This window comes from Eumetopias jubatus, unplaced genomic scaffold (genome assembly GCF_037043125.1).
Source record: "Eumetopias jubatus isolate StellerSeaLion01/CBP00866 unplaced genomic scaffold, mEumJub1_p1.0 scaffold_11, whole genome shotgun sequence".
NCBI lineage: Eukaryota > Metazoa > Chordata > Mammalia > Carnivora > Otariidae > Eumetopias > Eumetopias jubatus.
The window spans coordinates 93787680-93803057 of NW_028274817.1; the positions used below are offsets into that span (position 1 = coordinate 93787680).

Consider the following 15378-nt stretch of genomic DNA (forward strand, 5'->3'; position numbering starts at 1 on the left):
TATATGATGATTAATATGATACCCAAATGTAACTCAGAAATTGTGCATTAGAGAGTTTAAACCAAGTCAAGCCATGTATTGTAGTACATCTGCACTTCAATTAAGGCCTTCAGGAAGGTTCCACAATGGCAAAGCACTAGCATTTCATTCACCTGTACTGTGTATCAGGATTTGTTTCTTAGATTCTCTTCTTCTTCCTCCATAAATTGACTCATTCAGTTACTGAAGAACATTATTTCTCTCTTGACAAACATCATTGCATCAAAACTTTGGTTTCTGAAGCTGAGGTGAATAATCTGTCAGCAGGGACACCATGACAGCCTGGGACGACACAACAAAGAAAGAGAAAGAAAGAAAGAAATGGGTAAACAGTAGCAAGAGTCTGCTTAGGGACTTAAGGAAGAGGAACTGGGTTGCCACTTTGAAGGCCTGTCATTAAAATGTGTTTTCCCAAGGAAATGACAAGGGGGCAGTTCTGAATTAATATTTATTTTTATTTGGATAGAGGAAGGTCAGGAGGGATCAGGCTGACCCAAATAAATGCAGAAACCCCATGTTTACTTAGGCCTCATTCCAGGACTAGCAGGTGAGAGAGGTGAAATGAGACACCGTGGTGGTAGCCATGACTGGATTTTCCAGTCATAAGTGAAACTTAGGTATTGGCTGGTTTTGGAGAAATATAGTCCCTCTCATCCTGATGTTATGCTGTGGTTTGGTCACTTGTAACCTAGAGAAGTTTAGAATCAATCGATGTAGAGTAAGAAAAGTAAATTATTTGGGCTAGTGAACAATGTCTGTCTGAATCTGGGTCCTCATGAAGGAATATTTATAACCAAGAATATAGCTTCCCATTAGGCTGTCACCCACAAATGGTAATTTGCACTGTTACTATTCCCAACTTTCACAATGACAATAGTAAAAATATCAGAAACAACCACCACAAGTGCTTACTGAGTGCTTACTATGTGCCAGACTAAGTGCCTTATCATGTGTTGGTCACTTAAGAAATATTTGCCAGGCACTGTGCTAGGTGCTGCTAGGTAAGTTAGAGAGAAATGTCTATACATTATCTCATTTAATGCAATAAGCTTCTAAGATAACTTCTGTTATTATCATTTATAGATGGGAAAATCCTGGAAACAACAGATAGTACACAACCGGGTTTGGACTCAGGTTTCTCTGACTTCACCCTTAGGAGGCGGTTTTACTGCCTTACAGGTACTTACTGTCTCCTTTTGACCATAATGTATATGTGTCCCTAGCCTGTATCAGAAATGCAGGTCTTATATTTCATAGGTATTCATTGAATGTATTTATTGAACAGTTTACCATGTGTTGGGCCCTGTACTGAGTGCTTTATGTGCATCATACCACTTAATATCCTGCCCTACTTGTGTGAGTTGCTAAGAGAGAGAAAATCCAGAGGAGGAAGGAGTAGGTATTTTCCTGAGTGGTGATAGTAGGGGATAGATCTGCATCTGCCTGTCCCTAAGACCTGAACCACTATGCTCAGATGACTCTTACTTCATTTAATCCTCATAAACCTATGAAGTTGTTCCTATTTTTATATCCATTATCGTATGAATAAACTGGACTTATACTTGCTCAAGATCACACAGAGAGCCAGATTTTAACTTGATTTCCAAAGTCTGTGTTCTAGAACCAATACCCTATATCGCCATTAGGCTACAAAAATGTTTTGAGCACATATTTAGGGTGTCATGCACCATACCGGGTATAACAAAGAACAATATAGACAAGATCGATGCTCTTATGAAGGAGTTTTCACTATAGTAGGGGGACAGGAAACAAACAAGAAAATATTAAATAGTGATAAGTGTCGTTAGAAAATAAAATAAAAAATGGAGGGGCACCTGGGTGCCTAAGCCAATTGGGCGTCTGCTTTTGGCTCAGGTCATGATCCTGGGCTCCTGGGATTGAGCCCTACGTCAGGCACCCTGCTCAGCAGGGAGTCTGCTTCTCCTTCTCTCTCTGACCTTCCCCCCCCACCCGCTCATGCTCTTGCTTGCTCTCTCTCTCTCTGTCTCTCTCAAATGAATAAATAAAAAATCTTTAAATAAAATAAAATTTAAAATGGGATAAAGGAGCCTGGAGAACCTCTTAAGAGTGGGTGGCCAGGGAAGGCCTTGTTAAAGGAATGGCATTTGAGATCTGAATGACAAGAAGAAACTAGGAAGGCCAAACTCTGGGATAAGAACATCTCCCAGGTGAAATATTTTAGCTTCTTTATGGGTTTCTAGGATCACATCTCAGATTTTGTTTTGTTTTTAATGGTCATTGCATGTGTCAAATTTATTTTCAAATGTTAAATCTTAGAAAGTCAACTTGGAGTAGAGTTGCCAGATTTGGTTAAATCAATAAATGCAGACAGTTAAATTGGCATTTCAGAAAGCAGTTTTTTAAAAAACTGTAAGTATGTTCCAAATATTGCATGGGACATACCTGTACTAAAAAATTATTTGTTGTTTATCTAAAATTCCAGTTTAACTGGGTATCTTGTATTTAATCTGGCACCCCTAACTTGGAGAGAAATAAAGGACTAAAATACTGTGAATTAGATTTGCAGTGGTCTTGTATTATCTAAGGATCATCCTGATAGCAGTGCTTTGAAGTATCAGCTCTTTTGCAGGGTCCCTTTAGGTTACTTTAGGTTCACAGTAAAAATTGTAGGCAAAGGAAGAAAGGTACTTGACATTTTATGAGTCCTACAACCTTACTAATTATTCAAAAATGCAAAAGCAACCTTTGTGGGGAGGAGAGGGTATATTTAAAAAACAAAACAAAGGGATCCAAAAGCCTGTGCACTATGGAGAGAATGATATGATTACTAGAGTGTTCTGACAAGCACAGCTGGAATTCACCCAACATGGAGGCCTTGAAAAGCTCCTCTAAGTACTGAAAGAGTATGCATTTGCATTAAAAATGTTATATGCTTTTAGAACAAGCCCCACCCAATTTAGTTATATACTTGCCGTCAGTCATTATGGACATGTTAGAACTTGAGGCTAGATTATATTTTTCCTTTCTTTTTCCACGTGATTTTAAATGATATTGTGTGTGGAAATCATTCTCTAAACAGTAGTCCTGTCTAGGAGAACATTGTGCAATTATCAAAATGTTCTATGTCTCTGCTGTCAAATACAAATAAGGTAGCCACCAGCCAAGTGTGGCTATTGAGCACTTAAAATGTACTTAGTATGTCTGAGGAATTCACTTGTACATTGTATTATATTTTAATTAGTTTAAATTTAAATAGAAATAGCCACATGTGCCTAGTAGCTATTGCATTGGATAGGGAAGTTCTAGAGGAAAACAGATACTGTGACTTTAGAACATCCCAGATAAATCTATCTCAGTAGTGTTGAGCCTGCACGCCATTCTAAATAAGCTACGTAAGAATCATTTCTTTGCACGTAAAATAGGAATTTAGACTAGACAATCTCTAGGGTCTCATCTCTCTTGAAAATGTCATATTCCTATGAATTGTACAGGCTGAGTGGGGACTGCATACTATTCATTTTTTTTTTAAATCACCAATGCCTGGCAGAGGGACTGGCACCCAGTAGATGCATAGTATATGATTGCCAACACGAACTTCACTCAGTGGGACCTCCAATCATCTAGCTCAGAGACATGAAGAGTGTAGCATGTGTGTCACCACCTCTCTTCCAGAACATAGGACTTCAGTAGCCTGTTGGTGAGATTGAGGACCTATAAAAAAATCATTTGCCATCTATATGGCTTGACCTGTTGATCTTATTTGTGAGGAAACCAGGACCAGAGAGTTAATACCTATCCAAGATGGCACAGCTGACTAGCATTAAAGACTATATAAAGTATATGAAGGAAGCAGTATGTAAAGAATGCAGCTAGGGTACAGGTCTCCTCACTCCCAGGCAAGTATTCTTTCTATTTTAGATGCTCTACCTTCATTTTAACATGGCTATGCCTCTTGTTTGCTTTAAAATATATTTTCCCCTAATAATAGTGGGCACTTCAGGAAGGTGGGGTATGGAGAGATGGTGGTAGGGCTTAGACAGATGGAAAATAGGTGGGCATAAGATTTCACTTTGTGTATGTACATGTGAATGTGTATCTATCTATTTATGTATATATATATGCATATATATATTTATCCTTGTAAGCATATCAACAATGTGAATACATGATGTATTTAATTTTTTAAAGTAAATTCAAGGGACGCCTGGGTGGCTCAGTGGGTTAAGCATCTGCCTTAGGCTCAGGTCATGATCCCAGGGTCCTGGGATCCGGCCCCACGTCGGGCTCCTTGCTCAGCTGGGAGTCTGCTTCTCCCTCTGCCTGCCACTCCCCCTGCTTGTGCTCTCTCTCTCTCTCTCTCTGACAATAAATAAAATCTTTAAAAAATAAAGTAAATTAAATTTAAAGATGTTGTTTAATAAGCTCTTCAAAAATTCGGAAGCACAGAGCATCTCCATAAACGGTATTTTGGCAACATTTCTTTTAATTTTTCCCCACTGAATTTCTACAAAGGTCATATTTTAACAGATTCAGGTGATTTATCTTTGTAACTTCAATTGTCTTCTGAGAAAGAATAGAGCTTGAGGAAAATTTTTTGCCATGACTCTTCCTGAGGTATATGGTTGGAGAGCTCACATTTTCTTTTTTGTCATCTAGGTCTTTGCTACTCAAAATGTGGTCTGCAGGACAGCAGCATCTGCATTATCTAGGTGCTTGTTAGAAATGCTGGCTCTTGGGCCCCATCTCAGGCCTACTGGGTCTGTACTTTTAACAAGATCCCTAGGTGATTCAAATAGACATTTGAAGCTTTAGAAGCACTGGGCCAGATAACGTGGCAGTTGCCATTTTGGCCAAAGCTAGTGTCCTGAGGTGGCAAGCTGGAAGGCACAGTAAAAAAAAAAAACCCATCCCTCTTATTAGATATGACAAATTTAGTCCTGAAACATAACTTTCCTTTGGAAAGGGAATCATGACTGGCTTTCAAGCAGCCATAGTGGAGCTCAAACCCTTGCTGGTCACTGTATTAGGTCAACAATGAAGATGATGTCAGTGATAATAATTGTAATAATATTTACAGTGTATTAGATACCATAGTAAATGCTCTACATGTATTATTTTAATGCTCACAATAACCCTATCTATTCCCACTTAGATAAAATGTATTCCTACTAGATAAAAAAAAATTACCAGAGTCTTTTCCAGCTCGTTTTTCTGTACTCCAGAAGTTGCAAGCTATAAACTACATTTCCCAGAAGCTAAGGTGCAGACATGCCACTCAAATGTATCTATTCAAGTCTTTGAGCCATAAGTGAACAATGTGCAGTGGAAGCCATCCTCTGGGAGATTAGATCTGGTCTATTTGCAGGTGGGGGTATCTGGTTCAGCTGGGGCAGCGATAATGGAGTATCTGGCATTTAGTTTCAGGGGTCTTAGGTACCAGGCTTTGGGTAGCTGTGTCAGTGGTGTTTGGCTACTAAAGAACCACAGTGTTGTTGGGTGATTGTCCTGCCTATATTTCTGAATATGTGGTGTCCAAGAATGATTAGCTGTACCTTCTTTCTCCAGAGATTCTGGGCACTGCTAAATGTCTTTTAATAAATTCCTATATTATCTTTTTATCTTTCCTAGAGTGGACTCTGTTTGCCAGTAAGACTCCAGCTGGTACAAAAATTGAGATCAGTTAAATCAACTAAAAACGAAAAAACAGTCGTACTAAATTATGGCACTTGAATATCAGTTTTCTAGAGAAGAAGGTGATGTTTGGAATACTGTAACACACAGATGTGAGGTTAATATTTCCTAGAATAGCAGTGATGAAGGTGAAAGTTATGTTAAGGGGACAAGTATTTTTTAAGATTTGTTTTGTTGCAGTTCTCGAAATGTTCGATACCTAAAACAGATATATCTATAAGCCAAAGTCAAGTAGAGAACCAAAACAATGAGCTAGGTAAGTCATGAAAGGAAGAGAAGAGAAAGGAAATATGATTTCTTTGAACACTCATTTTGTGCCAGGCACTGAATTAGGGACCTCTATAAACATTAACAAGGGGATTGTAAAATAAGAATTGTACCATATAATGGTTGGCAGGCAATGGTGGCTGGTGTTCAGGCTGATCAAGAGCAGTCAGAATTTTTATTAAAATAGATATATTCGGAGGCACCTGGGTGGCTAATTTGGTTGAGCACCCGACTCTTGATTTCAGCTCAGGTCATGATCTCAGGGTCATGAGATTGAGCCCAGCGTGAAGCCTGCTTGGGATTCTCTGTCTCCCCCTCCCTCTGCCCCTCCCCCCTGCTCTCTCTCTCTCTCTCTAAAAAATAATAATAGAATAGATATATTTGGAAGGAGATCAATTTTACACCATTAAAATGTAATATAAATGCTAATAAGCAATAATAATCTTTTATGAACTTTCTGGGAAAAAAATAGATGCCATATGAGCAAGTCATGTAGGTGGATAATCTTAGTTGCTTATTATTTACCAAAAGGTATGAATGACTAAGTTAGGGCCACAAAGAGAACCCCTTCTTAGCCTCCATTCCCCATTTCTTGCTTACCATGATTGTCCACTTCCTGTTTTCAGCCTCTGGGAATACTAGTGACTGTGGAGAATAAAACACTTCATCATCCACTTCTTCTGGCTTTCTGGGCAAGCAGTGTAAAAATGTCCAGTCAGAAGCAGCAACTTTAGCAGTCTAAAGAAGAGATGGGATGAGACTTTGTTTTGACTAGCATACGCAGCTATCACATTTGTCTTCTTCAATATTTAAACACACATATGGTGTGGAGTCAGAGACCAAATGCAAAGGGAGAGATGAGGCAGAGGGGTGGCTTAAATTCAAGGCACCAAAGGGAAACATAAATGGTACTTTCAACGTATGGAATTTTATAGCCATTTTTTTTTGATTCGGGAGATCATTACTCCAAATTAAACCACTAACTCAGTTTTCTGGTTCTCTGTCTAGAGGGATTGTGGACATTTCAGTAAAGAGCTCTATTGGTACAATATGTGGCTGATAGCAAAAGTCACCCATTATGCCCAATATATTTTAAAAGTCACTTTTATGGGATTATGTTATATTTTGAGCTTATCTCCAAGTTATGATTTTTAACGGTTGAAGCACACTTCATCACTAATTAAAACACTTTTGAAAGAGAGCGTGCTGAGATAGGAGTACATTAAACAGGATTATGGGCACTATGCACCAGAGGTTTCCTTCTTAATGCAAAAGTCCTAACAGTTTTAATTTTCTCCAGCCATTAAGTCCTAAAAGCTACATTTTCCCATCCATTTCCATTGTTCACTTACAGATTCAAAACTGCATTCCCTCATAATTTCTTACCTCAAAATTACTGCCTTTGTACTAAAATTTTGTTTTACTTCCCATACTTGTTCGAGGTTCAGAACCTTCTGAATTTCTAAAATAATGGCAAAGTAACATGGGAAAGGAATAACATTTGAGTCAGTCACATATCAGTGAGATGAATGTCCTTCAAGCTGCAGTCCCAGCACCACAAAAATGCATAAGGTCAGTCAAGGCAAGTACGAGATAAACCACAAGGAGTTTAGAATTTCTCCACGAACGTATTTGCCACATATATGACAAGCGATTAGCCATAATGTATAAACAATTCCTATAACCAATAATGGCAAAAAAATAGAAAATGGGCAAAGGATAGGATAGCATTTTATAGAAAAACAGATGGAAGTGGCCAGTAAACATGAAAAGATGTTTAGCTTCATTAGTAATCAAGGAAATGCAAAATTTAAGAAGCATGAGATACAAATTTTAAAAATTAAAAATGCAAATAACAGAATGAAAGAGTGTGGAGAGAGTATAAATTATCAATTCTTTTTGGATGGCTATTTAGCAGCATTTATCTATTTTAAAAAGTATATACCACTTTACCCAGAAATTATTTTTCCAGGGATCTATTCTCCAATAATACTTGCACAAAGAAATATGTATAAGGATCTTCATTGCAGCATTGTTTGTAATTGGGATCGTTGGAAATAGCCTGATTTATCAACATAAAACATAGTCCACCCAGACTTCGGAATTTTATGCAACCATTTAAAGGAATGAAAAATATCTAAATAAATGGCCAAGAAAATCTAAGATTTGTTAAGTGGGAAATGTAAGTCCGAATAATATGTCTAATATGCCATTTATGAGCAATCAAGAGTTGTGTGTGTGTATGTGAAGGCATACATAAATACACGGAAAAGGTCTGTAAAGAGATGCATCAAATTGTTGAACAGTGGCTCCCTCTGGGAATAGTCACTGTTGAAGGGATGAAGGAAAGACACTTTCACTTTTTATTTTCCAAACTTCATTCTATTGACATGGATAAATAAGGAGCTTGTATTTATGTATTGCTTTATCAGTGAAATATCCATTGTGTTTGCTCAATCCCTTTCTCCACCAAAACAGACTAGCTGCTCTGCTGACAAAATCCCAATGTACACTTGCCTGGTAGAGTATTCCTCCAGAAGAGCCGTTCTCCAAATGTGACCCCAGAGCAGCAGCATTGCAGTTCTTGGGTCCCACCTCTTGACCTACTAATTCTGAACCCCAGGGGAGTGGGGTCCTGCCAGCTGTGTATTAACAGCTCCAGGCAATCCGGAGGCAGGCTCAACACTGAGAAGCATTGCTTCGGATCTTAAGGAAAGGCATCAGAGTAGATGGGATTCCCCTGGGAATGAATACCCTGGAAGCAGTAAGCAAAGCTAAACCGGACTTGAGAGTCCTTAACAACTAGAGGCAAGGACTAGCCTGAAGAACATAATTATGCAGCTTTTCTTAGAGGAGAAATCAGAAGAAACTGCATGCAACAAAAGTAGCACCGTCTCTAGACACACACAGAGCAAAGCACTCCCATGCCTACATGCCTCCATTGCTGTGAGAGGGAAAAGCTTGCCTCTCCCTTCCGCCTGGGTTGCAAATTCCTGTATCCAGGACAAAAGTGTCTTTCCAAAGGACATAGCTAAGCTTCAGGAGGAGAGAAATCCCTGGAGGATGCAGTCAGCGAGTCCTTTATAAGGAAGGAAAGGACAGTCGGCTGTCCCCAAAGTGAACGAGTGATTAGATGGTTCGGCCCTGTATGAATGGAATTGATGAACCCTCAGAGAGGCATCAGTTTGTACCTTCATTGTAACCTGGTAACCTTGGAAAGCCTGGAGCCGCTTTTTCTTCTCCTCTTCTTGTCCCATGCTTATCCACGTGTCTGTAATTAATACATTGCCTCCACGAGCCGCTTCCAGTGGATCATTCGTCAGCGACAGCTTGGTGCCGTTCTAGCATACACAAGCATGCCAGTTAAACCACTTCATGGGACCGAGAAAGGCCATTCTAAGTTTACATATAAGGAGCATACCTCCTTGGCATATTGCTCTGCCAACTTGGTCACACTGGGATCTGGCTCATAACCCTGCAGAGGGAAGAATTCAACTATTATTTAGGCAATTGTTTTGTGCTAGGCTGTCTTATATATGCATTATTTTACTCTCAACAGTATTCTCGCTGTCCTTCAAGTTGTAGCTCAGCCGCCTTCAGTAGAATACGATATTTATATCTAGAATTCCAAACCTTCATAGTGCTTTTGGGAATTTAACAAGGTAACCAGCTTCCCCATCTTTCTCTTATTATCCTTGACCTCTTTAATTAGCCAGATAAACAGGGCGTGGTGCTTGGCAGCTCTCGGTAGTGCCTCTTCTCTTCCCTCTAATAGTGTAAGAGGATTATATTCATAATTCTACAAGCTGATGCAGTTTTGTCGCCATCTTTCCACGAGCTGTGTGGGTTTTTTGTTTTGTCTTGTTTTTGTTTTTAAGATTCATTTTTTTTTTGTAACTTGTTTCTCTTTTTATTTTTTTATTAACATACAATGTATTATTTGTTTCAGGGGTACCCGTCTGTGATTCAACAGTCTTACACAGTTCACCATGCTCACCGTAGCACATACCCTCCCCAATGTCCATCACCCAGCCACCCCATCCCTCCCACCCCACCCCCACTCCAGCAACCCTCAGATTGTTTCTTGAGATTAAGAGTCTGTTAGTTTTTTTTAATGCTTTTTTGTCTGGAATGCTTTGCTCCGCTCACTTCATGTGGATAATGCTTTCAGGTCTCAGCTCAAATGTCTCCTTCTCAGAAGAACCTTCCCCAAGCACCCCAGCTAAATACTCACAGGCCACGTGCCAGGGTTCTGAGTGCAGGGTGCGTGCTTTGAAATGGCATTTACACCACAAGTACGCTGGTTTTGCTCAAATGTATTTGTTTGGGATGGTTTGGTGAGAGCAGGGTCGGGGTTTGGGTGAAGCACGCCGGGTGCCTGGGACACAGGGTTTAAGCAGGCCTGTCAGAGTCTTTGCGAGCACAAATGGCACACCAGAAGAGCCTGGCTGGCTTGGCCTAGTCTCAACTCTAGGTGAGGGGACGTTAGGGGGCACTAAAGCCCCCCCTGAGCTATTCCAGACCCCCCGGTAGCCCCTCTGTCTCCCTCCTCACCCTCCAATCTGTGCCGTACACAGCAGCAAGGATCGTTTCCTCTGAAGCCTGCAATTTTTACCACGTGTTCCTTAAGTCGAAGCTGATTAAGAGTACCAAGTCTCCCCCGCACCCCGCCGCCCCGCCCGCCAACATTCCCTGTTTCTGTCTCTTTTAATTCTTCGCAACATCTTGCTGCAGGAAAGCCAACCTTAGTGTTACCGCCGTACGTGTCTTGCCCTTTTCTGCCATCTCAGCCTTTCACCCTTGAACACCTCCCCCTGTCCCCTCCTGGGTGTCTTCGTTGGAACATGTCAGCTCTTCTTTTGTCAAACCTCTAGCCCACCCTCACCTCCGGACCCTCCATATGGAGGTCTTGTCAGTCTACACACCACAGCTACTCTCACCTTCCTCTGTCCTTCTCATTTTCTTGAATTCTTAGCATTTATTATAAGTCGGGTTTTATAAATGCTCAGTGGAGCATTGTGGTGCTCCCTGTGATACGCCACTCATATCCCCACTTCGTGAAGAAAGGACTTATTCCCCCAGCTGCTGGGCGTGCTGCCAGAAGATGGCTTTCAGCCGCCAACCCTCTTTGGGCACCGCCTCAGCTGCAGAGAGAGCGGACTCATCCAAGGTTGCATCCCCTTCTGGGGTGACCTACATTCAATGACTGATTGACAGGAGGAGATAGAAACTTGACTCCCTCCTCCCAACTTGGAACAGCTCCAAATGGCCATCTCGGATCTAGAAGTCTCTGCAAGGTCAGACGAGGCTGTTGTTGGGCCTGAATTATGGCTTGGCTTCTTCCTCTGCCCACTCCTGCTTCCTTCCCTTCCCTTCCACAGATGTTGATCTCAAGGGCATGCCCTAATAAACATCCTGCACACCAAACTCTGTCTCAGAGTCTACTCCCAGGAACCTCATCCTGCCACAGGTATGTTCAGGTTCATTCATTTGAAACTGTGTCTATTTGCACACGAGTGTCTACTGTAGTTCCTTCTCTCCTTACAAAATTCTCGAAAGAAACTATGCATGACGCTGATGATGATGGCTGCAGACATTTTAGCACCCTCAAATAGCCATAAGTTCTGGAGCTTTTTTATCGGGATTTGGAGAAGGTAATTAATAAAGCTTTGCTAATTTAGTAACTAATGTTGTGACCATTCATACTACTAAACATAAATGAAGAGACTTGACCATTACCCCATGTGGCTCCTGCCCTGAAAATTTAGCCTTCCCTCTAGAAAGCAGGTTTTATACTCCCTACATATAATCATTCTTACAGAAGGAATCAATAAGTACTTCGAGAACCAACAGAGAGGTTTGGAAATTAGAAAATCACCCAACCTTGCATGCACTGGGCCATGACTGAGAATACAAAGAGAAATTCTTTACTCACAGCTCAGCTTTCAATACTAAATCACTCATTGGCTTTTACATAAATCTTAAAACCAGAGGAAGAAGGTGATTAACAAACCCAGTTCAGTCTAAATATTCACTTAGAACAATGTTAAAAAATCATTACCATCAATAGTTTATGGAGCAATTTTACAGTCAAGGACAAAATTATGTTTTCTTGAACATGTAAGTTATTCTCAGTTGAAGAATGGGGAAATAGATTAATTATGGCCTTGGAAACTTCAGGGCTTCTTAAATTTACAATAAATCTCCTGGCTTTATCTTGAAAGAAAATAGGCCTACTTACAGATTAACTGAACAACTTCTGCACTATCGCACTTTCCCAAAGACTTTTTAAAACTCTTACTCCCACTAAGATTTAACAAACTTTTAGCACTCTCTGTCATTTAAATGAGTTTCTGCATAAGAACAATACTGAACCTACTTTGTAAGACTCAAGGTCTTTCATAAAATGAAACACCATAAAATGTTTAAATCCTATATTTTTCCAACAGAATAAAGCCTCTCCAGAAACATCTTCTAGCAGGGAACAGTTATTGTTAATATATGTTTTCACTGTAAAAACCAAATACAATCATAGTTTGCGTTAATACAGAGCCTTTCTTCAAACTGGATTTGTAGTGACAGTGTGCTAACTTTTCCCATAAAGTGAAGAAGAACCGCCTTAAGCACATGTCAGATCTGACCCTTCATTTCCATTTATGCTGAATGAAAGAGAATTATCTGCTGTAAGAGTTCTCTCTCTGAGTCCCCACAGTTTACTATAATAGGGTAGTTTCTAAATACATGCTATGGTCCGTGCCCGCCATTCCTTCTATGGCAAGCGTATTAGGTAGAATAGTATCCTCCCCAAAATTCATTCTCAGCCAGAACCTCAGAATGTAACCTTGCTTAGGAGGGTCTTCACAGATGTAATTAGTTAAGATGAGGTCACGCTGGAATAGGGTGGGCCTACATCAACATGACTGATGTCCTCTCGTGAAGAGGGACATTTGTATAAAGAAACACAGGCATAAAGGCAAGAACACGGAGGCAGAGACTGGAGGGATGTAGCCACAAGCCCAGGAAGCCTGGGGCTGTGGAGAGAGACAAGGAGGATCCTCTCCTAGAGGCTTCAGAGAGAGCGTGGGCCCTGCCACCATCTTGATTTTGGACTTCTAGTCTCCAGAACTATAAACAATATATTTCTGTTGTTCAAAGCCACCCAGTTTGTGGTACTTTGTTATGGCAGCCCTTGCAAACTAAGGCAGCAGGGCGCGTTGACTCAAACTGGTTCAGCAGGAGCACTAGGGAAAAGCATTTTGTTTCCTTTTCCTTTGGCAGGGGGCAGCGGACAATGCCGGTGCTCTGCCCAGGTACCGTCCTAGGATTCCTTTTTATAGGTTTTGCTCGCTCTCCCCATTTCAGTGGGCTTTGAACAGCACTTGTAGCTCTTTCTCAGAAGACAGCCCTCTGGCTACCCAGCTGCTTTTCCTGCCGAAAGTGCCAGGGGATTTGCCACCCTCCCTCCCCTTGCTGCCCTTGACCAATGACTGGTTCAAAGGATGAAAGCCTACCTTCGGGGGCACGTGGGTGGCTTAGTTGGTTAAGCATCTGATTCTTGATTTTGGCTCAGGTCATGATCTCAGGATCCTGAGATGGAGCCCTGCATCGGCTCTCAGCGTGGAGCCCGCTTGGGATTCTCTCTCAGCCCCTCCCCTTGCTCAAGCATGCGCTCTCTCTCTCTCTTTTTAATAAATAAAATCTTTAAGAAAAAAAAAAAGAAAGCCCACCCTCCTTGCCTCAGGTTGAGACCACTCTGGGGCATAAGTTACACTCCTGAGCTCACCTGTGGGATCAGGCTGAAGCTTCCTTCTGTAGGATGGTGCCTGACATGGCACAAGCGTGACCAAATCATGCCGGCTTGCCTGGGAGTCTCCCAGTTTTAGCACCGATTGTCTGATGTTCCTGGAAATCCCTCCATCTTAGGCACACCGGGATGGTTGGTGACTATAAATGGCCCTCTTGCTTAGATTCTTCCCTTTCTCTGTCCTCCTATTCGCCTCCAGGCCTTCCTTAGGAGTACTTCTTTAATAAATCACCTGTACACAAATCCTCATCAAATCCCTTGTGGGGAACCCAGCCCAAGACACTGGTGCGGGAAGGGGTGAAAAGCACATGAAAGCCTTGGGGATTTGGGTATTTCCTACTAGAGAAATTCAGCCATTAATCCACATTGTGTAATTCATGTTCCTGGTGACTGGCAAATAAACATCTCAAACTCAAGAAGCAGAAGCAGGGAGCCATTTTTAGGCCTGACATATTCGCCTCTGGATGTCTTAGCTTCTGAGTGAACCCTCCCGCTCACTACTGAGATAACAGCAAACACATGCCTGGCCAGAAACACCCTAGTGCACAGTAATTGTGAATAGTCATCTCTTAATGAGAGGACCAATTCTATCTTTCACTTTGTTTCTGAAGCAGTCTCTGTTTAGGGGAGTTTTCCCTTTAAAGACTCCTGGTCGGATATTAGTAGCCAATCAGAAACATAATGGGGAAATATTCAGTAGTGATGGGGTATTTATTTTTTTGAATTTTATTTTATTATGTTGTTAGTCACCATACAGTACATCATTAGTTTGTGATGTAGTGTTCCATGAGTCCTTGTTTGTGCATAACACCCAGTGCTCCATGCAGTACGTGCCCTCCTTAATACCCATCACCGGGCCAACCCATCCCCCCACCCCCTCCCCTCTAGAACCCTCAGTTGGTTTCCCAGAGTCCATCATCTCTCATGGTTCGTCTCCCCCTCTGATTCCCCCCCTTCATTCTTCCCTTCCTTCCCCTAATGTCCTCCATGCTGTTCCTTATGTTCCACAAATAAGAGAAACCCTATGATAATTGACTTTCTCTGCTTGACTTATTAGTGATGGGGTATTTAAAAGGTTCTGTGGGGATCCTTCAGGACTGGTTTGTGTATGAGTCTCTTGGAGGATTAATTTTTGTCCTCTAAAATGCCTATTTATTTTGTATGAGACTGGGGGTATCTTAACATAGGGCTTCTCTTTGGGGCATCTATATTTTTTTATTTGGGTGTATTTATTTGTCATTTTGTAGGTAAAATATAAACATATTAAGAAATTCAAACCATATAAAAGGATATACCATGAAAATAAATTCTCCCTCCTATCTCTGTCCTTGAACCTCCCAGTTCCCCTTCTCAGAGGCAGCAACTATTACCAGTTTCTTACATATCAAAAGGGTTACTTTGGACCCATGAAAGAAGTCATGCCTCCTGTACATTCTGCGTGAAATTAGCAGCAGAGCAGGAAGTATATAGGGGGCATTTTCACAGCCGCCTGGGACTCAGGTTTAAGAAGCCGCAAGACTGCTGGAGTTGAGTTTGAAATATTAAGCTGGTATAGATGCCATCACTGTGACCTTCACACTAGAGTGACATTTTTC

General features: G+C 41.2%; 1 protein-coding gene across 1 annotated transcript in view; it reads right to left on the reverse strand.

The window, feature by feature from the left end:
* Nucleotides 1–261: 261 nt before the first annotated feature.
* The window catches only part of OTC (ornithine transcarbamylase), a 60825-nt gene continuing 45708 nt past the window's right edge, over nucleotides 262–15378 (reverse strand). The window contains exons 7-10 of the mRNA XM_028113532.2: nucleotides 9401–9454; nucleotides 9171–9320; nucleotides 6580–6717; nucleotides 262–321 (exon numbers count right to left, since the gene is read on the reverse strand). Coding sequence (XP_027969333.2) covers nucleotides 262–321; nucleotides 6580–6717; nucleotides 9171–9320; nucleotides 9401–9454 — 402 coding nt within the window. The remainder of the gene's footprint in view (nucleotides 322–6579; nucleotides 6718–9170; nucleotides 9321–9400; nucleotides 9455–15378) is intronic.